This window comes from Oryzias latipes, chromosome 6 (assembly GCF_053564925.1).
Source record: "Oryzias latipes strain Hd-rR chromosome 6, Olatipes_Hd-rR_3.1".
NCBI lineage: Eukaryota > Metazoa > Chordata > Actinopteri > Beloniformes > Adrianichthyidae > Oryzias > Oryzias latipes.
In genome coordinates this window covers 16,052,826-16,077,652 of record NC_136242.1, presented here as the reverse complement: position 1 = coordinate 16,077,652, position 24,827 = coordinate 16,052,826, and the positions used below count along the sequence as shown (strand labels likewise).

The 24,827-nt window shown below is 36.8% G+C and overlaps 1 protein-coding gene across 1 annotated transcript in view; it reads left to right on the top strand.

The window, feature by feature from the left end:
* The first annotated feature begins 795 nt into the window (after positions 1-795).
* The window catches only part of LOC101159985 (PDZ domain-containing RING finger protein 4), a 133,955-nt gene continuing 109,923 nt past the window's right edge, over positions 796-24,827 (top strand). Inside the window, exons 1-2 of the mRNA XM_078948535.1 lie at positions 796-1,294; positions 1,394-1,456. Of these exons, the coding sequence (XP_078804661.1) occupies positions 980-1,294; positions 1,394-1,456 (378 nt within the window). The 5' untranslated portion in view covers positions 796-979. The remainder of the gene's footprint in view (positions 1,295-1,393; positions 1,457-24,827) is intronic.

The following is a 24,827-nucleotide window of genomic DNA, read 5'->3' as shown; positions in this document are numbered from 1 at the left end:
TTTATGTTATTACTAGTACTAGAACTAAATTAAAGAAATAATAAGAAATTGCTTTAAAACTTGAAGCTTTCGACAGAGGTTTACACAATTTCCTTTCAAAATAAGACACCCTATATCTCATAGGAGCATCTCAATGCAGCAAATGTAGTAGTAGAGTATAGTCATTGACTTTGTTCCAAAAAAAATTAATGATAGTAAAAAAATAAAATAATAAACATTGGAGTATAATCTGGTGTCTTCCTTTTTCTTTTCTTTTTTCGTGGTACATGGTGGACAAAAATGTGTCAATTTTTTTTAGTTCCGCTTCTGATACCTACAGTCTTTCAACTGTTAGTGAAGGAGTTGAATGCAGTTTACTTTAGTTTACCTTTTTTTACTTTACTATTTGGATTTCTTGATTTTCACTAAACAGTTTTTTTTTGCTTTTGTTTTTTTTATTCAAACCTTTTTTTTTATTTTTCTTTACCAGAGAGCCACAATGGAGGGGTTACAGCGCCACTTGTAGCTCCGAAGCCCCATGTTGTTGCAAACCTCTACCCCAAGAAATCATCTCAGATTGTGGGAGCTGTAGCACCCTCTATTGGATAGTCTTTTTTTATTTTTATTTTTAAAGATCATTTTCAGAATAACTAAATTACGCACACTAAATCCCCAACTGTAGAAATGTAAAAAATGAAATTAAAACACAAATCAGTCTTTGATTTTAACTCCTGGATTTTAAGAGGAGGAGGGTGCGGTTTTCTGAGCTGGGAGATGTCGCTCCTGATGTGGTGCTTTCAGAGGCGAGCTCAGCTCAGACCTTTCACAGCTGCGCAGAGCCCGCAGACCTCACAGTCCACACATGCGCCTTCATGCGTTCAGACTACTTTGTTCTAACTTGTTGCAGCAAAAGAAACTTCCCTCCTCACATTACGCACATGAACTAACTGAAAACAAACCAAACACAAATTGGAAAAGCAATCTATAAAAATCCTCCCTGATGGAGTCAGAAGGAGAACCAGATAGGGGCCAGCGTTGTCGAGAAGGATGCGGGCTTGTGCGCCTGAAAAAGGAGCACAGCTGCGTGGAGGCGCTGCGCGCCTTCGCCGACGGGCTGGAGGAGAGAGCCGCGAGCCTGGAGCATGAGGCCCGGATGGCGGAGCTCAGGTGGAACAGGCGGGAACAGTTTCTTTTATCTCAGGTGAGCACTCTGCAGAACGAGACGCAGATCGCTGCGCTCAGGTACCGGCGGAGACTCCACCAGTACCTGCTGCACACCAGCAGCATCGCTGCACAGATTGTTGGATTCTGCCAGGTGAGGGTTCAGACGAGGTTCATGGCATGCGTCAGCCGCTTGATCACTGTAAAGGATGAAAACTCAACACTTTTTTTTTTTCTCATTCCTTTATTTAAGAAGAGAAAGGCTCCACATAGCATGCAAAGCAAGAAAAAAGAATCATATGAGGAGCATCTTCGGGTAAGATAAAAAAAAAATGTCACTTTCCTTATGATCAGCATCTTTTTGAGACTTTGAAACCTGCTTGTTGGTTCCTTGTTCTATTGTTTCTCTTTATCCTTTTTTTTCTTGCTGAACTTTGCAATTGAATCTGTACAGAAATATTCGCCACATCCATGTCACGTGAACTTTTTTATAAATTTAAATAATGGACAAAAATATTTTGTCAATACATGCTGGCTTTTGTGTTTATTGTTTTTTTTAGTAATATTTAGTTAATAAAACGATTTTATGTTTTATTAGAATAAAAACGAATATAGTTTTTAGTTTTTTCCAATAACAAGATTTTTGAATAGTTGTTGGTACCGAAACTTAACAGTGTGAGGATGACCACAGTCTCAAGAAACTTTCTTACGGAGGTTTGTAGGGTTTGTTTCGATGGCAACAAAAGCCTGTATTTATTATTGTTGTTATTGGCAGAACAATGTGTTGTGTTTCATCAAAACACAGTCTTATTACCTTTTCAGCAATGCAAACGAAGGAAAAAGGATTCATTACTGTCTAAAAGAAAAATTAAATTAAAGAAAAATAGAAAAGTCTGCAAACACAGGAACACACACACACACACACACACACACACACACACACACAAAAACAACAGGAAGATGATTAGCAAGCATGTTCTAAATGTGTTCTTCTGAGATTCTCAAAATTAGTTGCTGCAGTTCCTTTAAGTGGCATGTTTAAAATGAATTGCAACTATCTTTTTTTTTGGTTTTTTTGGTTTTTTTTTTAATAATTATTAACAGCTTTATCCATAAAACTATGTAGAAGTGTCTTTAAATGTTTTAAAATGACTTCAGACTCTTGGTTGTTGCAGGGATTTACTAAATCTCCTGTTGCGTGTGCCAACTCTAACATTAGTTCTTCTTAGGAGTTCACAAGGAAGCTTAAATGTTGGTGCCATTATCCGTCTGGCTGGACCCCGTGTTGTATTTGGGCTGCAGCAGAGGGTGCATGGGTTTATTAGTATTTGTGGTAGCTTAAAGGTGCACCTCGGATTGCCAACAGCATGCTGGGAGAACAACTGGTTCATTTTGATGAATGTGGAAAACTGTTCCGTCTCCTGCCAGAACTGGGCAGCCACGCAGCATCATTTTTGGTCCATTTCGTATGCTCCTTTTTTATAGCTGTTGAGGATTTTTGTCAGAGTTGTTCTCCAAATTGATTTTCCAATACTTGAGTTGCAGTTTATGGGAGTATAAGAGTTTCATGAGCAATTTTGGATGACAAAAAAAGACAAAAGAGCTTGTTGAACTGAGGCGTTTTTTGTGGAACTAGACAAGATAATTACACATTTTAAAGTTCATTCCGTTATGGGAAAACTCAGGAAACGTACAAAGAAAATTGAGATTCCACGTTTTTCAGCAGAAGCCTGTCAGTACAACATTCTAGCTATGAATGACTGCAACCTGAATTGTTCATTTAATTGGTAAATGCTAAATAGCGCACACTTGTATAGCACTTTTCTACCATCCTTGAAGGCCCAAAAAGCTTTACAGTCACAAACCCAGTCACCCATTCGAACACATATTCACACTGATGGCGGCTCCGCTGCCGAACACTGGCACCAACCTTTTACCAGAGGCAAGGTGGGGTTCAGTGTCTTGCCCAAGGACACTTTGACACAAATTCTTGCATTGTTTTTTTTATTTTTTTATTTTGGCTAAAAATGACATAATCATAATTAAAACCGGGAACACTATAAAAATAGATCAAAAGATGATCAGATTTGGTCTTTAAGTCATTCAAAAAGCTTTAAGAAGAAAGAACTGCTTTTTTTTAAAGGCCCTGTGAAGAAAGTGTGTGTGTGTTTGCCTGGGACCAGTGCTGGCTCCTCAGACTCTTCCTGAAAGGGACTGTTCCTCACTTTGTGATATCACATTGTGAGGACCCACTGGTATTCATGGATTGATAGGGGCTGGTGCTCAGAGAGCAGGATTTTAGAGAAATACTCAGAGGTGGCAGACGAATCAAAATAGTGCTTTGTGGTTGTTTTTCTTGAGGAATTAACATTATAAAACATTCAAAAGCTCAAATAAGTTGATTTTGCATGATATAGACCTTTAAAAAATTGTTGCAGAAATATTCTAAAATAAGTTATTGCACTTTCCGTTTGTGCTACTAAGCCCAGCCTGCTGAGAGAGAATCGGACACTGTCTGGTTACGGTATATAGCTGTCTTTTTAATTTGTTGATTTTTTTCCACGGTCATTTACATTTTTTCTATTTGTTTTTATCAATAAAAAACATCATGTGAAAAAAGAAGGGAAAAACAAACAAACAAAAGAACAGGATGTCTTTACCTGTTGAAAAGATTGACATCCATCCACAGTAAAAGACAGTCTGCTCACCTTTGGACAAACAGCATATTATGATGCGCACAGGAATTACGTGATTTGGACGTGTTGGCTTGTGTGCATATGTATGTGCATGTAAGCTGATCTGTATCTCTATTGTGTATGTGTCAATATGATTGTGTGTAAAGGTTTTTGAGGCCAATAGAGGTGTTTTTTTTTCTTTCTTGTACCCTTGTTGATGACTGGGCTACTCCCTCTTTCTTTTTACATTCCATCATCCACCTTAGAAAAAGAAATAGTACAGATATAATTAAGATGAATTAAGTTTATCCTAAATTACAAAATGAGTTTATTCAAATTTACCTCTGGTGTGTCAGAAGATTCATAATCCCTGTTGCAACAGTAAAATATGTCCAACACAAGAGGCCTTTAGCTCTAATCTGATTGCTCAGCTGTTGGGCAGGACAAGTTAAAAATAAATAAATAAAATACGGTTTATCATCAAATACGAAAGGGCTTTTTACAAATATACACCTCATGCGTCACAAGCTACATTGCCCCCTATTGTAACAGTTAAGCAACGCTCGCACCGGGCATGTGATGCATGTTTAAGAATGCACATTCTTGACTGCACATTTAGCCTACAGTATTCACACTGGACTGTCGATACTGTCGCTAGCAGCGCATGTCCCCACCACCTACAGTTGGAAGAGGCTTGGTGCGAAATGTCAAAGCGATGCACGGATTTGGCTTTCACAGCTCAAGTCTGACATATATAAAAGGCTTTGTGTCATAGAATTCACAAACCACAATTATTAAAATTCTCCTCTGTAATCAGTTGTCAAACACTTCCAAGAAATAAAAAGGATACCATCCATACCTCACTTCCAAATCCCAGTCGCTGATCGGTCAAAGTTCAACCTGGTTTAATTTTCAATGGCCCCTTTTTTTGTTGTAAAAACTCATAAGCACGAAAACCCAAAACACGCAAATACATGCGTTTACAGAGAGTTTTTATTGTAAGTGCTGGCTGGAACATGGATTGCAGAAGGTGGTGTGAACGTAACTTAACATCTGTCCAACACAAGAGGCCCACAGCTAGTATTTGTTTGCTCAGCTGCTGTACAGGACAAGTAAAAAAAAAAAAATAAAGACAGATACATCCATTTTACTTCAAGACGCTCTCTCATATCATAAAATTTTTAAAGTTTTATTTTTTCATCCTTAAAAACTTTCATTACTTTTATTACGGTTCTCCAGCATTTGTGGTCCATCAAGAGGTTGATATCTAAGCTCCAAAACCTTGATTCTGTTGTTCTGAGCTTCTTAATAAATTGTCATTTGTTGGTTACTTTTCTAAAAAAAAGTAACGAAGAGTAGTTTGTTTGATTCCTATCGTGTGTATATATATGGGGAAGATGCTATATTTCTTTCCATAAGTGTCACAAACGTTGTGAGTACTTTTGGACAAAAGCATCTGCGCTTTGACTAACAAACTCCACTAAAAACCAAATCTTTTCTGAAGTTCTCACTCACATTCCGTTCTTTAATGGATCACATTAGTCACAGTCTGCTTCCGGTAGGCATATGCCCAGCCAACTCTGATGTCTTGCCGGCTGCATTTTCAGTTCAAACCTCAATTATTTCTCAAGATGTGTTGAAAAACAAACAAAGAGAAGCGGACTTCCTGTGTGGGATGCTCATATGTTCAGCTGGGCAAAACTGTTGAAAAGAAAAGAAAAAAAAACACTTGTGTTCATCTGTTCTGATGCCCTTTACTTAGTAGAACATTATTGTTTTTTATTAAGAAACTCAATTTTGTAAAAGGGAATGTTATGGGCGAGCTGCTGAACTAAATAGAAGCAGATATGTTTCTTTTAGAGTAATAAGTGAGCACATTGTTGCATTTTTTTATCTTTCTTTAAAATTTTAAATGTAAATATCGATTTTTTTTCCTGTTTATGTGGCAAATGAAAAAAGTGTAGGAGGTGCTCAGATAAGACAGCCGTTAAAACTGACCTAGTTCTGTATTGTTCCGTGTTCCTCAGAGATGTGCTGATCTTGATTCAGCTGATTGTGCTTTGACTGGCCTCACTGAGAATGCAGTTGGTGGCTAAATCAGGCTGACAGTTCTGCTATATGCCGAGAAAGGACAATAGAAGGAGAGCACACACTGTTATGGCAGGAGTCTTAGTCAGGTTTGCAAAATATAAACTATTCTTTGTTCCTCAGAGGGTGTTTGCCCTTATTTTTGTGTAGAAATCCATGCTTAAACAAATGAAATAACAGCAGGAGTCAAAGGGTCACAATTCTTCTCCCATCCTTCTATTCCAGCTTTGTCCTGTGTAGGGTCACTGCTGTAACCCATCCCGGGGTCTTCTTGACAGTTCACCAGTCCAGTGCTAACCAATCAACCTATGAAATATGTTTTTAGGCTGCAGGAGGAAGCCAGAGTACTCAAAGAAAGTCCACTTATGCACAGGGAGACATGCACACAGAAAGGACCCAAGTGGGAATTAAACCAGGGTCTGCTTACTTTTTAGGCAACAGTGTTGATAACCACACTGCCATGAAGCTCCAAAACCCCAACACTGCCGTAAAACGGCTCATCTGTGACTCACATTAAACGCACAATTAATTAGGGTCATATAACGTAGTAACGGATATAATTCAATAACTATAATATGATTTTTTTTTAGTCTGGCTAAGTTGCAGAAGCCCCAGTGGATCCAGCAGTTTGGGATTTTTGTTGAAACTGAAACAAAGAGGACAAACGCGAGGAAGAGTGGAGTGTACATGAGTATCAGTGTCATCAAAGTCCAAAGTGTGGGGACCAAAGTGGTGCAGCTTGCTTGCTCCCATAACTTAAGAAGACAAAATCGTAGACAGGAAAGAAAACATTCATTTCTGCAGTTATGAATAAAACAGAAGGGTTTTCATCTTTTTTTATTCATTTGTTTTAATTAGTGGAAAATGTGATGATTGTGATCACCTCTTGAAACTCTAAACGTTAGTATGCAAAGAGGCTTCTTTAAGTATTTGACTTGCAAGGTCTGTTCTTCAAAAACAAGTTTGAATTTGTTGTTCCCCTGAGAGTTTATTTATGTATTTTATTTTAATTTGATGCACAAAAGGTTTAAAATTAAGGAGAGTGAAAAATATTTTTTTAATATTATTGGGTTAGGTGAATCAGACAGCCTGATAAAAAAATAAGTTCCTTCAAAGACTAACATAGTTGATGTTGCTTCAACAGAAAAACAGATTTCAGCTGTTGACGTTTAGAACTCCAGTTGCACATATTGCACTGATAACTGGGAACCATTATAGCTCATTTCTCTCCAGTTTCCCCAAAACATTTCTGCTAAAGAGTGGAATAACACAGAGACATTGGTTCTCCCAGCTCGCCATCTGGCTTTACAGTTGGCAAAGAAACTCTTAAAAAATGGAAACTGAGTCCAGTCTGGACTGGAAATGCTGCGTGTGCCTCAGCGCCCTGGAGGTGTTTCCTGTACCTGTTCTGCTCTGTTTAGGATGCCATTTAGCCAGAATTTAAACCATTTAAACGATTGGTTCTGTGCCTGAGAGACAGGGGCCGCCCTGCTCACCATTTCCTATTTCCTCTCCAGTCGGATTACCACACACCAAGTTGCTAAAACAAACACCAGCTTGCAATCATTTAGATTTACCAACCCAAGAAAATTAAATTAAGATAGCAGTTTTCATTTTTGAGTGCAATTTTGAAAAGAAATGTTATTTAAACGATAAAAGTGTTAATCTTACTATTTATAAGAGTTCATAAGCTGAAAGGGTTTGTTTTTTTAGCCTTTGCTTTCGCAGATTTTCCAAAGTTGTGTGTTTTTAGCCGTTCAGATATGTTGCTTTAAGCAGCAGGTGTGAAGAAAAACAATTTATTAAAGACCACCATGATTGTATAGAGAAAAATGTTTTGCAGCTTGTGGAAAAACTATGTTTTACTTATTACTGAAGCATTCTTTTAATGATCCTTGAAATTAACAGAATGTAAAATTAGATTTTTAAGCTTCAGTGGAAAAGTTTTCCCGTATGCTAAACTGCTTTGTCAGAGTTTGGTCCAGTCTGGGGCAAGATCTCAGAGGTTTTCTCAGGTCCATCTGGATTTAGTAGGTTGGTGTTGTGACTCCCAGCGCAAATCTGTTCTGTAACTTTCCTCTCCGGTATCTCCCAGATGACAGGAGTGATGGATGATTTCATTTATTCTGCAGGAGTTTTATTCACACTTTAATACTGACTCCCTGGTGGCCTCACCTGTTGTTGAATGAGAGCTTCAAGCTTTAGACCCAACATCTGGAAAAGAGCCCTGTGTCCAAAAAAAAAGCTATAAAATAGGAATCTGGGGGAAAATGGATCAAATATCCAGGGGTTTTCCATCCTGCAGGCACAAACAAAACTGCACGACATTCACCTTCACATTCAGTGACACACATGCATCCCTCTTTGACTCTTAAGAGTCATCACGCAAACTCCAAAGGGCTGCCGTGCAACCAAACACTTGAAGTCTGTTGTCTGTGGTCATCTCGGGATCCACTCGCCCCCACGGCTCCATTTTTACAAGCCGTGAGGGAGGCGGAGTTAGTTAGTCATGGATCTGATGGCTTTTGAACTCACCAGCAGAGATCCCTCTGGACTTGATAAACATGTGGCTTAACCTGCAGCTGCTACAGGGGAAGTAAAATTTAGGCTGAGTCAGAATGTTCACATGAGCACACCACCAGCTGCATGGCTGGTGGTGTGCTCATGAACCCATGGCTTCATGGGTTCACACAAACAAATAGGCGGTCACTTTATCTTCATAACTCAGTCAGTCTGTGTGTGTGTGTGGGGGGGTGGTGATTAGGTTAAGGTAGGGTAAAATCTTCTGCATAAAGAACAAAAATTTAAGTGGCTAAAATGCCACTTGTCAATAAATTATCATATTTATATTAGATATAAATTCATTATTTGTAGTTTCTAGTTTTCTGCAATAATGGTTGCTTCCGCTCTAATTTGTCTGGACACAAAACTATTCATCATCATTTGGGCGTTTCTGTGGGACTTTCATATTGTGCTTTTCTGCTCCTGTCAAACAAATCCTTGGCATAACCTTCACCCCTGTGGTGATGACATGTCGTCACTGGCACATTTTTGAATCCGGGCTACTTGGTTTGTCAATGAGGATTAGGGCTTTATTACATTTGGACAGTCGGTGACAAGACCAGAGAAACAACATTACAATGGGAGTCTTCAGCGGCACATCAGAGAGGTGTTGAGCAGTGAGGATTTAAGCCTGAACAATATACCAGGTGCGTCCAGGGTATTAATGGGTTCAGCCCCCACCCACCCACACACACATTACTTCTGCCATGACTTGATATCACAACAAGCCTGAGCCTTTGGTTCTCTGCCATCATTCCACCTAGAAGGGCAATAATCTCCTCTGTCTAGAACTGTGTTATTTAGTCTTTTTGAGCCAAGATACACTTGATAAAAATTACACCACCCACCAAAAATGTACCAAAACCAAACAAGAAATTCTATAGTTTATATTAACAAAAGCCAACCTTATTATTAACAAAAGCCAGCCTTATCAATGTGCTTTTTGCAAGTTTATTTGAGCTAATGACACATTTCCTTGTTAATTCAATACCATGCACATATTGAAAGGCACTTTGAATTAGTTTAGTTTCTCCCTTGGCAGTTTTAGTACATAGTTCTTAATCTTTGTTTCACCTACAGGAGGAACTCCAAGAACTTTTTTTTATTCCTACTAAGATATTTTGTCAGTTTGGTTTTTTTTTTCTTAGATGTTAAGTTTAATTGTTTGTCTTTTCCAATAAAACTGTCTTGAAATCTAAAAGTTAGTTTACAGTGAAGGTTGAAAGTTTAAACATCCCAGATAAAAAAAATTGTATTATTGTGTTTAAAGAAACCAAAGAAAGATGGAAAAATCTCCAAAAGGGTTTAAATTATAGATGAGAATTTTTTGAACTAATTTTTTGAATATTTCAAAAAATAGGCTTTATTTTCCATCATTTACACTTTCAAAAAAAAAAAAAATGGTGTGTGCAAAAGTTTGGGAAGCCTGCAGAGTTAATACCTTGTATTAAAGTTTTAAATCAGAGTTAATATAAACTATCAACTCTGCCCAAAGTTTTGCACACACAGTTATCTTGTTTTCTTTTATTTTGAAAGCGTGAATGATGAAAATAAAGCCTAATTTCTTTTACACATTACAGGAATGTAATATCTGTAGTCGAACGCCTTTTGGATATTTTTCCATCTTTTCTTGGCTTCTTTTGCACATTCATACAACTTTTGATCCCCACTGTATAATAATTTTCTGCACTCTCTCTTTTCCTCCTATTGGTCTCTGCCCACTTGGTAAAGGCGAGAGACTAATACAATTAGAAAATTCTTAAAACAGCTTGTAGAGAATTCTGAAGTATCATCACTGTGTATGAAAAGCTTCCTTACTTCATTATCACTGGAGTATTTGTCCACTGTGGCATGACTTCCTATGATCTGCACAGCTTTACTGTTTAGTTTCTCATTCAGCATTTAGATGGGCAGATTATTCTACATACATTAAATTCAGTATTTTCAACAACTCCCAACAATGTACAGTGTTCCCTTGTTTATCGTGAGTTACTTTACATTCTAAAAATAACCCGTTACAGGTGAAATCTGCAAAGTTGAGTTATAGAAGCTGTGAAACTCCTCACTACACAAATTTTTCCACTTTATACGCTGTCCCGTAGGTGTGTATGTGTGTTTTTTTCCCTGTTTGGTCACGTGATGGACAGTAGGTGGCTAGCGTCCGGATGCCTTGTGACACTGACCAGGAACAAGAGGTTATTGAAAATAGTATGGATGTGAAATTTCCCAAGATAAAAAAAATTATAAGCTTTTTCTGAATGATAAGACAGTTTTTAATCTATTGAGGATTTTTGTTAAGATTAGTCCCACCTTGACTTAACTTTATTTTGTAGAACTGAACCCCAAATGAAGGGACAAACCTAAAAATAAGTTCTGACTAACTGTGATTACATCTGATGCAGTAAATTGACTAAATAAGCCGCCGTGGTAAATGTACGCACATACATAGGTAATGCCCTCAACAAAACATCTCTGAAGCCAGGGATAAGGCCAACTGCCTATAGTAAACAGGTGTTAATATGGTTAATGTACTAAAAAACTCAAGTTACTAAAAAAATACATATAGCCAAATATAAGCCAAATATAAGCCAAAAATAGAGCTTGTTTAAACAGCTTAGTCTCACAAGACCAGATATTTTAGTGTACCTGCACAGTTTATCATTAAATAAACATGTGAGTGCTGCCAGTGTGTGGGAGTTTCTTTTTACTGTTTTTGTTTTCCCGAAGCAGACACGTCACTGTTTCAACGCCTCATTTCCTGCTAATTGACATCCAGCACACACAGCAGGAAGGTGATAGCAATCTGCACGGGTTTGTCTATGTAACCAGATAGACAGGAGCACGGTACAAATGTGGGTGTTGAGCCGGCATGCTTTGTTTATAGCATTGGAGTTGCTACCAGGCCTGTGCTGCCACATACTTATGCCAGTCTGTCACTGTTTCCCAGCTTAAATGAGACCTTCTCCTCAGCCTCTCTGCACCAAAAAACCCTTTTTTTAATCCATGCAGCTCCACTTAAGCTGATTTTTTTTTGCAGGTTAAGGAAAAACAAGCTAAACAAAAATAGTGGAAAATTCTCAAACATAGGATCCATTTATGGTACCCAGATAGCTGATTCCTTAATGGATGTTGCCCTGACATGTGCAAAGTGTAACAGTGAGATCTCACCAGCAGATGGCAGAAGGTGCACGTGTGCCATCAGTTTGCTCTGAGCAGATGCACAATTCCTGGCATCAGAAGCTCTTGGACTTCATTCAGCTTTTTTATTTTCAAGAATAAACAAATAAATCACTAATGTGACACAAGAATACTTTACCAGCTGAACAGTTAAAAACAGAGCCAGAAAAACACAATTAAACATTTATGATCAGGCAAAAACTGTAGAGACTTTAAGGGACATCTGGAATTATTTGGAGTTTAAATGAACTCATGGAAAACACATTTTACTAGTCAGATTTTGTCTTTTTAAATAGCAGCTGTACAACATTTTTTAAGTATATCTTTTCTGTTTTATCATTAAATTGCCATAAGAAAAATCTCAGGTCTTTGGTTACTGCTTCAAATGTAACAAATTAAAATTATATTTCATTTTGGTTCTTTACTAAACATGCAATCCAGTCATTAATTACAGGCCTACTTTGGGTTTTTGATCTTATTTTTATTTATTAATGTACAGTGGTGGACAAAATTGTTGGTACCCCTCAGTTAAAGAAAGAAAGTCCACAATGCTGAAATGACTCGAAACATTCAAAAGTAACAATGAATTAAAATTTATTGAAAATTAAATAATCAAAATCAGCAATTACTTTTGAGTTGTTGCTTAACAAAATTATTTAAAAAACCAAACTGATGAAATAGGGCTGGACAAAAATGATGGTAACGCTTTTCTCTTAGCCATTCTTGGGTGTTTTTGGCTGTGTGTTGTGGATCATTGTCCTGTTGGAAGACCCATGACCTGCGACTGAGACCAAGCTTTCTGACACTAGGCCGCACATTTCTATCCAGAATGCCTTGATGATCTTGAGATTTCATTTTACCTTGCACAACTTCAAGACACCCTGTGCCAGATGCAGCAAAGCAGCCCCAAAACAGAACTGAGCCTGCTCCATGTCTCACAGTGGGGACAGTGTTCTTTTGGTTGTATGCTTCATTTTTGAGTCTAGTAGTAGTAGTAGTCTTTTTTATTTTGGACTAGTGAAACAAATGTAAAATAACAGAATAAGACAAGAAAGAGACAAAACTTACAAAAACAAGAAAAAGACAAGTAAATTATACAAAACAAAACAAAACAAAATGATATAAACACCAGTCCAAAAGGGAGTGAGAAGAAGAAAAATCTTATAAACTCTCACCCCCCTTTACCCTAAGCCCTTACTTTCCCACCATCAGAGTCCAGTGCCCTACCCAAGTGTATATGTACATATATACATGTAATTTTCATTTCCAAACAACATACAAATGAATAACAAAACGTATTGTCAAAGTATGCAGATTTATAAATGCTGACATTCTGAATTTTTTTGTATTTGCACATATTTATCCATGATCATCTTCCTGTATCTATATTTAAATTCTTTTATGTTTGGACAGTGTTTCAAGCATTTACTGGTACTGTTCCACAACTTCACTCCACAAATTGAAACACAGAATCTCTTTTTATTTGTACGTGCTTTATGTATGACAAATGTATCTTTTTCCCTAAAATTGTATTTTTCCTCTTTTGTAATAAATAACCTTTGGATATTTGTGGGTAATAAGTTGTTTTTGGCCTTGAATATTATTTGAGCGGTACAATACTCTACTAGATCGTAAAATTTGAGTAATTTTGATTCTATGAATAATTTATTTGTGTGCTCAAGGTAACTGACTTTGTGTATGATTCGTATTGCTCTCTTCTGAAGTATTGAAAGTGAATGTAACGTTGTTTTATAGTTGTTCCCCCAAACCTCTACACAATAAGAAAAATATGGTAAAACTAATGTACAGTATAACATGTGGAGTGATTTGTGGTCCAGAACCAGTTTAGCTTTATTTAAGACAGAAATACTTCTGGATAGTTTAGCTTGTATGTAGCTAATATGTGCTTTCCAGGTAAGTTTGTCATCAATTATGACCCCAAGAAATTTATTTTCATAAATTCTTTCAAGTTTCACCCCATTTATGTGCATGTCAATGTTAATATTTTTACCCTTATGGTGACCAAATAACATCATTTTTGTTTTACTTAAATTTAGTGAAAGCTTATTTACATCAAACCACAGCTTCAGTTTTTCCATCTCCTTCTTAACAATTTCAATGAGTTGCTGCAAATCATCCCCATCACAAAACACATTAGTATCATCAGCAAATAGAACTAGCCGTAATTTGTTAGAAACCTGAAATAAATCATTTATATATAAAATAAACAATATTGGTCCCAGAACCGACCCCTGAGGGACACCACAAACAATGTCCAAACATTGGGAACAAGCACCATCAACCTTTACAAACTGCTTTCTATTGCTCAAATAGCTTCTGATCCAGTCTAGCACTAACCCCCTAATGCCATACCGATCCAATTTATGAATTAATATACAGTGGTTAATTGTGTCGAAAGCTTTTTTTAAGTCAATAAACATAGAGTCTACGAACATAGAGCTGATGTGCCTTACCAAAAAACTCCAGTTTTGTCTCATCTGTCCAAAGGACATTTTCCCAGAAGCTTTGTGGCTTGTCAACATGCAATTTTGCAAATTCCAGTCTGGCTTTTTTATGATTTCCTTTCAACAGTGGTGTCCTCCCATGAAGTCCACTCTGGCTTAAACAACGACGAATGGTACGATCTGACACTGATGTACCTTGACCTAGGAGTTCACCTTTAATGTCTTTGGATGTTGTTCTGGGCTCTTTGGATACAGTTGGAACTATCCGTCTCCTCAATTTGTCATCAATTTTCCTCTTCCAGCCACGTCCAGGGAGGTTGGCTACTGTCCCGTGGGTCTTAAACTTCTGAATAATAATGTGCCACTGTCGTCACAGGAACTTCAAGCTGCTTAGAGATGGTTTTATAGCCTTTACCTTTACGATGTTTGTCTATAATTTTGTTTCAACGTGACTATTTGTCTCCCTTTAAATAGGCAGAGTGACTGATTATGGGTTTGAAAAAAGCTGTGATGTCAATTAAAGGACATACCTGAGTTCTTCATGACCCCCTGGGCAATTAGTTCTCAGTCTTTCATGGAGGTACCATCATTTTTGTCCAGCCCTATTTCATTAGTTTTTTTTTTTTTTTTAATAATTCTGTTAATCAAAAGTAATGGCTGATTTTGATCATTTCATTTTCAATACATTTTAATTTATTGTTACTTTTGAACATTTCAAGCCATTTCTGTGAACATTGTGGACTTTCTTTTTTAACTGAGGGGTACCAACAATTCTGTCCACCACTGTATTTGCCTCCGGTCTAGTTCAATTAGATCCGCAGGTGTCTTTTAGCGTCCTCCTTTTTTTCAAGCGATTTGCCACAGCTTTTAGATTTTTACAATAGACTGGGAATAACCAAAAGCAGGCTTCCAAAGTAACTATCCTCTTGAAATTGTGTTATCATACCTTCCAGGTAAAGTATTGGTGCAGCTGTAGTGGCAAGCTACTCTTCCCAAAATCATTTGTATTCATACACATATGTTTGTTGTTTTTGCACTGCTTTTATTTTTGCTTTTTTTGTTGTTGTCCTTTTTATAATTCCATATGCACCTTGACATGAGGACCGCCTTTAATTTCTTTAATTTTGTCATGCTTCTTGTGCAGTTTGATAGCAATAAAGCATTCTATTCTATTCTATTCTATTCTATTCTATTCTATTCTATTCTATTCTATTCTATTCTATTCTATTCTATTCTATTCTATTCTATTCTATTCCTTGTGAAAATGTCTTATTTTACCAGGTTTTCCTTGGTTTGCTTACATTGCATGAATAAACTTTTTTTTTCTTCTAATACATCAAATCGTATTTAAATGGAAGTTTTTTTCTTTAACTTTATAATATATTCTTAATTGAAATTGTTACATTTTCTTTACAGTTTTGTTTGTTTGCTATTGTTTTTAAACATATTTTCCCCAAATTAACAATACAAAACATCACTAATTTGACTTGAGAACTACTTTTAATTTCATGCATTTAGTCATATTGCAGACTAAATCTTTTCATTGATTAAAATTACCAACAGTCCTTTGCGTTTTTGAACATAAATGCCTCTCCATCTTTTTTTCCTTACAAAAGTAGTTTTTTTAAAACATTTTTTTACATCTGTCTATAAGGGCATCATGCTGCCTCGTGTAGCAGGCCTGCTTTGACAGTTTTAACCCTTGTGCTATCTTAGATGACCCCACCCTTGCATTGACGTCTTCTCCCTACCATGACAAAGGTGGATAAAGGTGGAAAGATTTCATGTAATCCATGGACACCAGTGAGGTTCACAAATCATTGAAGAAAAAAGGTTCAGAGCCTTGTCTAGTGGGTCTAGATGACCCAACTCCCAACGTTAAAGTGCCTAGGATAGCACAAGGGTTAATTATTCAACATTAGGAGAAGCCAGTAAGCATTTCTGTTGGTTCTACAAGCTTTGGATGGTGACAGAATTATTTGCTGGAGAATAAACGACAAGCTTGTTTCCTTACAGAAAGCGTGTAGCAAATCCTTCCCCACATATTAGAAAAAAACGGAAAAATTATCTTGGAATGGGATACACAGAAGCCACAGGATACAGTGACATTGGTGAGGGTGTCAGTGTAAATTAAGATGGTTTGATTTTGGTTGAATGAAATCCAAAAGTCCCTGGCTTCAGCCCCGAGGCCCATCGGACTGGATCTAATCATTAGACATTGTCAGGCTCTGTAGGGACAACCTGAAAGTGTATCAGACAGCCACAGCCTAGGAGGCCCTTAGGACTGCAACACATCCCACAGACAAGTACGTACAGAGTAAACAGACTCATAAAATCCCCGTATAAGAGCCAATTATGACCAGAACCTGACATCTTTAGTCGTAAAAGCTACAGGAGGTTGTAACTATTGGACACCTCATGAAATACAACCAGTTGTTATTTCTGTCCATTTGTGGAAATTAAAAGCCACCCCAGAGACCTGTGGTACTGGGTTAGGAGGGCATTCAAAATGCCCTGCCTCACCTTATGGCACAGCTGCAGGAGGCCTCCAGAGGGATTTCTATGTGCCAAGCAATCCTCTCTGTGAGCACCTGATTTATCACCAAGCGTCCACAGCTAATGTACCAGGCTCTCTGGCTCTTATAGTTGGCCCACACTGCAAGAAACCAGCTTTATTACTGGCTGCACTGGCATAGATGATCGAGCAGCTTGTATTATTCATAAGATCAACCACATTTCCTCATCGAAACACGAGATACATTATGCAGAGTGCAAATGCAGAGCTGATTTATAGCCTTTGGCTGTGTACAAACATACACCCTGACAAGATGCAAAGACCGTTGATTTTGCAAAGCAGGAAAAAAACAAATATAGGCCACAGTTGCTCAGTATCTCAAATACCAGTGTAAAATGAGATATCACATATTATAAGATCCATGTGTGTTGAAAAACAAAGTAGCATCACAAAACCTCTTCTTTTTTTATAATACAGGATTTTCCCGTATTCAACAGTTTTCAAAACCTCCCTAAACCTTTTTCACAAACTGTTTTATTTTTATGATCGATACGAAGTCAGATTTATTTTATTAATATAGTAATTTTATATTCTTGGACATTTGGATTCTCCAAGAAACGTGTAGTTGGTTGTATCTGGCATTAAATTGGACAGTGAAATATAGAGAAGAGATGCATGTATTTTTAAGGTAGGAAAACTTGCAGAATCATTGACTGACAAATAATTGTTTGCCCCTCTGTAGGTCAACCACAGTCTAAAGCAGGGGTGTCAAACTTATTTTCACCGAGGGCCACGTCTGTTATGATGAGCGTGGCTGGACCCAGAAGCAGGACAGAAACTGAAGGTGGTTGAATAAGTGATATTTATTGAGTCCCAGGGGTGGTGGAGGGTTCAGGCTTGGATGCATACCCCTTAGGTATGAATAAATGCACACCGATTTTTATTTTTAATTTTAAGAAATTAAAAACTTGTATGCTCTCGCGGGCCACATAAAATGACATGGCGGGCCACATTTGGCCCATGGGCCTTTAGTTTGACATATGAGGTCTGTGCTTTCATGCTTTTTACTGACATGAAATTGGCTATTGCCTGTGTCTGTCCCTTTTGTTTGTGTTAAGGTTTAAAAGATAAAGTTAGTTGTCACACACCTGGATGTATGGTTTAACTCTACAATCTTACCCCTTAATGCCATGTCTCAAGAAAGACGGCATTGGGTTCCATTTTTAGAAGACCCTACTGTGGATTACAACACATGACCTTAAAGTTTCATGGCAGACACTCTACTGATACTCTACTGATACATTTACCAAAACCTTGTGCTTGCACCTTGTCACCATACACAACACGTACCCTCATGGCATTTTTATTTTTATTTTTTTTGCGATGCACACTTATTATTTGAGTTCAGGACTGTTTTTATTTGCTCCTTGGACAATGTCACGTAATTTACTCCCTATGTGTCTGGATAGCTTTTGGGTCCACAAAATTATGTCATTACATTTCAGTAAACCACAACAGATTGCCTTATGAACTTAGACTCACAATGTCAAGTCAACCAAAGTTCCTTTGTTTGGACTGCACCAGAGTTCAGGTGAGCTATATTCAGTTTTTCCCATGCTAAGTACCAGAAGCCATTCTCTCTGGATGATGGTACAAATGTCCCCCCTATATCTAAAAGAACATCTCTCTCTGGACAGGTAGATGCCACAGCTCCCATTGATTAAGATGTACTACAGTATCTCCAACCAGCTTTTTCATGGGCAATGGGGTAAAATAAAAATCACAAATAGCTCCATTATCCACAGTGGTTAGTGCTGAAGATAGTCCAGCCATAGGAGGCAATGGATAAAGACAATCACTGGACATGGAGATACCCAGAAGTGCATTCTGGTCAGGATAACAAGAGAACACTAGGTACTCTCCTGTGAGACATATGTGTCTCAACACGTACCACTTCTGTTATGTTGCTACTAAATTTATAATCTTGCATTGGAACAAAGAGAAAATGGGTCTTTTTTGAGCATTTAACAAATTCAGACAATTCATGGACAGTTAAACATATGTCATCACTTGCTTTCTTCTTAGCATAGCTCTCAAAGGAAGCTCCAGACACAGTGTGTATCTCTGTTGACATATATTTACTACAACAGTGCAGGGTCCAGAGACTTCTCCTGCCCACCTAGTTTTGGGTACCACCCCCATAAAAAGATTGTAAAATGATAATTCGCCCCGCCTCCCCCCCGGAAATGCTCACTGGTATTGAATATTGCTACAGATTTTGCGGGGTGGATGTGAAAACGCAAATGCAATCCCCTCTTTGCATTTTCGCTTTAATTATGTCACAGAATGAGCGATGTTAAAGAAGAAAATGAAAAAGCATTTTGAAGAATTGCTTTTTCATTTTGATTTTGAGCCATTTGATGCAGTTACATTTTGAAAACTAAAAAGCATTTCTGTGAATCAATTTTAATTGTCAAATTAGACATTTCTAAATGAATTTAGCTACACATTTACCAGAGAACTTTTTGAAAAAAAAATGTCAAATACCATTTTCTTTATCATTTTAAATATGTGACAGAATAAGCGATGTTGAGGAAGAACATGAAAAAGCATTGTAGTGGATTGCTTTTTCATTTTAATTTTGAGTCAAAAAATGCAGCTTCATTTTGAAAATGAAAAAGCATTTCTGGTATTGACTTTTATTTTTAAATATGCTACACAATCGCTTCCATATCAAATAACTGAAAGTCTGTAGCAGAGCCAAGTGAGACCATAATTAATAATAGAGAGTAGAGTTGCTACACTATCAATATTGGTTGCCTATTTTGTTTTCTCCAGTCCTTTCTGTCAAGTTAGTCTAATATTGTTCATTCCAATTGCAGAAAACAACCAAGACAAAAACCTTGCTCATTTAACCACAGGTATTGTTATAGCTACAGGTACAGTAAAGGCTGAGCTAACAACATGTAGCTAAGCAACAAATGGAGTATCACCATTGGTTTCTGGTGAGGGGGTTAGCATAGTATTCTAAGCTTCTTAAGTCTTCCTAAAACAAAACTGGAAAGTGGTAAATGTCAGCTTTAAATAAAGTAACTTATGTCTTAATGTTGAAGGATTGTTGCTTATGAGATGGCTGGTATTAAAGCATTGCCCTGCTTTCTAATGGTTTACATTCTAGTTACAACAAAATAACAAGTGAGCTTAACTTTCCCTAAGTTACTCCAGGTGAGATATCTGCCTCAGGAAAATTTAAATTTAACTCTGGCTCTCAAAGAAACTCCTTTTGTCATCTGCCACTACTTAGTCTTTACTTAGAATGGGTACCGAATCGAAACTCTGTGCCATGTTGCTGCCAGTATAATAGAAAAACGCAGATTGCGATGCTTTGTAGCGGGCTCAGATAAAAACAAGTTAAGCACTGCAGCTGCACAGCGGCTAATGCACGTAGCACCAGGCAAATGCTGTTGGCAAAGCGGGCCAAAGTTCTGCAGAACCTCACAACAATAGATTCTAGTGAGAAAGTGCGACTGTAGCTGTGCAGTGCAGACTGATATGTAAACAAAGCAGCTTCACCACATTAAAGCAACTTTCTTTCACCCTGTCATGTTGCCTCATCATCACACTTTATTGTTTCTGGAAAGAATTTGTGTTTTGTTCCCCCCCCCCCCCTTTATTTTTTAAGCACATTTCAGGCTCCTGACTCATTTAAAAGTTCTGGAAAAGCTACAGTACATTAAGCAATATTAAAAATAAACAGCACTTTATTTACTCTCTTACTTTTAGAACCTTATTGGCTAAGGCACAATATTTTGTTGTGGAAATCAGACAATGTTGACTGTTCCCTTTATATATTTTAAGTTACCAAAATAAAAGAACTGAGTTTGCTTGGGTAAAAACAACTTATATATGAGATACAGTTGCAGTGCTTAACATTGTGATAATTAAATAAACTGAAATTGACAATTGTATTACAATTGAAGACATATCGAAATCCAGGTAGAATTTTTTCTAATTCATAATTTAAAAAAAGAAATAAAATGACGTGAACCGCATCGTATCGCCAAACCCTTGCCAATACACACCCCTAGGGCAAAGGGAGAAGACTATTTAAGACATAAGGGAGGGAATCACAGGTGGAAACAATCAGGGAGGATTAGACAAACACACTTGCAGGGAAACACACTAGGGAAGGAAGTAATAAGGCCTGAAATGAGAGGAGAGTTAGGGTTTCAAAATAAAACAGGAAGTGCAACACAAGACAACACAAGTGACAGACATTGACCACAAGTGCACAACTCAGGACAAAACATAAGACTGACGATAGATATATATTCATATAATCAATATATGCTCTGGATAACAAGGCAGACTGTAATTTTTGAAACAAATTAAGGCTTTTAAGCGCACCTTATATTCCAGTAAATACGTTTTGTTGGATTTCTGCTATTCTATCGTCTCTGCATCAATATACACATTGGTATATCAATATAATCAGTTACTTCCAGAATAACTCAAGAAACAGGCTCAAAATTTCCAAAAGAATTTCTGCCTCACTAATACATGAAAAATTTTCTAAAAACATGACCATGTTGTGAATGTTGTACATCCCATCAACAACTTCTAAAGATGTTAAACCATGAGGGAGAACTTAATTTTTTATGGTTTACAATAGAAAAAAAACAAATTTTTTGAACAATATGAAAATATGACGTCATGGTGCTCAATAGCCACACTTCTGGCTGCGGATGATAAGGGAGAATAATATCCAAAATCCAAATACTGCTCTGCTGACTTTGGTTTTGTTTGAAACCAGGTTTTGTATGGTCACTCTGTACACATTCTGACAATTGTGGTGGAGCAGCACAGTGCAGAACAATTACTTGTTGTTTTATTGTTCCAGAAAACTGCCACCTCTTATAGTGACCAACAGTGTATACCTTTGTATGTCTTGTAATTTTAGCAAAATTGACAGACCCCCCCCCCCCCCCCCCCCCCCACACACACACACACGACTTATTTATTAAAGAACCCTGCAATTGACTGGCAACCTGTCTAGGGTGTTCCCCGTCTTTTCCCAACTTTGGCTAGGATTGGCTCCAGCAACTCTATGACCCAGAATAGGGATTTAAGCAGGTTTGGAAAGCGGATAGATGAAAACTGCAAAAGACAAGAAGATGGGTAGAAAATAATTAATTCTTATGACATAAACAGATTTAATTGTGTTAATTATAAACATTATGCAAATTAATTTTTAACTATTACTTATTCCTTGGAAAAGAGGAGAGCCGGTTTAGCTCGTGCTGGTTTGCAGTGCCTTCCGTCCGTGAAATCCAGGTTCAACTCTGGCCTGTTCCCTTCTCTACCTCTATGCCGGTCCCAAGCCCAGTTGCATCAGGAAGGGCATCCAGCATAAAACATTGCCAAGTTTACCATGGGACTCGTTCACTGTGGCAACCCCTGATGGGAAAAGCCAATAGAGAAACAACAAACAACAACAACTTATTCCTTGGAAAAGAATCACAGTTTTGACTGCAGGGGTTTTTGCTGGATAAATATACAGACGCTGAAGTATCTGAGTATTTTACGTTGTTTTGATGATGCAAACGAGCACTAAAGATTTGTGTTCATGAAGAGATCTCAGAATCAGATCCAACAGCGCTGAATGTGCCATGCTTGGTGGCATGTGACCACGCATTCTTTTGGTGAAACCTTGCTGGTCCACGTGTGGGGCGTTGTCTCCATCAGTATTGGGGCTTTAGCCAGACTTCATGTTCAACTTTACCATAGACTAAGCTACCTATTTTATTGTGTATATATATATATATATATATATATATATATATATATATATATATATATATATATAATTATTTATTTATTTATATACCCTGTCCTTTGGTAAAGTGCAGCAGCTTTGAGTGGCGTGTTACAAAACTCTAATTAAGAAAGTGTAATAAAAAAATCTTCAGGGTACTCAACAGATACATCAAACTGCCTTGCTGCACAATGCAGTCTGTTTCATGTCTGTTTCAAAACAGAGAGAATATCAAACTAAGAAGAAATCAATACACAACTGTACAAGAGTGAAAAATAAAGTCTTATTACCTCAACTGAAATCTGTAACATTGAAAACCATTGTTTTTCCATTGTGGATAATGCATGTATTATTGGAAGCCAATAAAACATGTCTTAAATTTAGCAAAGGTGTCAACTGCACAAAAAGCAAACTGCTGTTTGATATAAATTTTCCAATTTTTTTTCTGCTGATTAAGATTTTTTTCTGCTCATCACCAAGATTTTTTTTAAAAGTATTTAAATTCATAATTCACAAGGCAAACAGATAACTTCCTTTTAAAACAAAGAGAATACATCTGTTAATCAATTGCTAATGACCTCCCTCTCCAACACCACCAAAACAAACACACTCCAATCATGCTGATCAGTGTTGGAAGCTTTAATTGTCTAAAAGTATTGATTGTCTAGCATTCATTAGGGCTACTGGAGAAAACAAACTTAGTGTTTATTGAAACTTCATTATCAAATAGTGCACACTAATGGCTGGATCAACAGGCGAGAGTTTCTTGGCTCTTCCTCTGGGGTTTGCATGGCAAGTGGATGTGAAATAGCAAAACAGAACACTAAAGTATTTGTATTAAGGGTTTGCTTTGTACTTTTGAATAAATACGCTTAGTAAAAGCATAAATAAAATCAATTCAGACCAAGCTTAACATTCTTAAAATGTAATCTGTCCCCTTTTTTTAAGGTTTGTTCCACAACCAATGTAATATCCCAGTCCCATTTACAACCTTATCCAAGAATCAAAAGAAAATCCTAACAACAGCATTACTTGAACTAATTGTACAGGATAACAACATACCAATATTTACACATCTTGAATATCCAAATATGTTGTCTTGAGTACACCCAAGATAAGGTGAAAGATCTTCAGAATCACCATTCCATGTCACTCTACATGTCACTATATCTATCTATCTATCTATCTATCTATCTATCTATCTATCTATCTATCTATCTATCTATCTATCTATCTATCTATCTATCTATCTATCTATCTATCTATCTATCTATCTATCTATCTATCTATCTATCTATCTATCTATCTATCTATCTATCTATCTATCTATCTATCTATCTATCTATCTATCTATCTATCTATCTATCTATCTATCTATCTATCTATCTATCTATCTATCTATCTATCTATCTATATCTGTCTGTCTGTCTATTGTTTATGATGTTTAAACTGTTTTTTATTTAATTAAATTAAAAATTAAAAGCATTCGCTAATTTTTGTTGTTTAATATTTAAATGTTTAAGAAAAAGAAAATGTTTTAGGTTTCAAGTCTTTCTTTTTTTCACGTCTTTTAAGTTAAGTCTTTTTTGATGCAAACCACCGTTTGTCTTCTTCGATACTATATCATTTATTTTAGTGCTAACCAAACATGCAAATCTCTTGTTTCTGACTTAAAATGTGGCTTTGGAATGGTTTTGAAGTTAATTAGAGGGAATTTAGGTGAACTTTCCAGCGGACCACGCAGCAGAAACAAAATAAAGAGAGCTAGGGGTGTCTGCAATGTGCATTTCAGAAAGAAAAAAAAAAAAAAAAAGGACACCGGAAAATGGTAAAGAAGCAAATCAAGAAAAAGTTGGAAGATGCATTAGCAGACATGATTTAGTGAGATGGTGCAAACAATAATATCTTTAGTCAGATGACAAGATTTTCTTGTCTATTTTCAATCTTTGCGTAGTTTGAGCAATATCTTATTGCAAAATGAGCAGCTACTATATAAATGACACTTTTAGGCAATCTCGTACTCTCAAAAGTAGATTGGGAAATCAGACAAACAAATGCGTTTGTTTTTTGTTTTTTGTTTTTTCTCGGGAGGGGAGGGGGGCTTTTTGGCCAATTAAATCTAATTCATCAGGGTATCTTAGAGTGCAAAAACAAAAGACTAAATAGCATACATATCCAATATTCCAAATGATAGACATTAATAGTATTTATTTGATTATAAAAAAAGTAATTGTCAAGTAGGTTTACATAAATGTCCTAAAAGGCAAACATTTAGTCTCTCTTGTAGTTCTTTCTACTTTTACTGCCGAAATAAATCTCTAGATTTCCTTGGTAGCATTACTCAACCGCAATTTTTTACTCTCTGTTTAAAAAATACATTAAACGTCGTC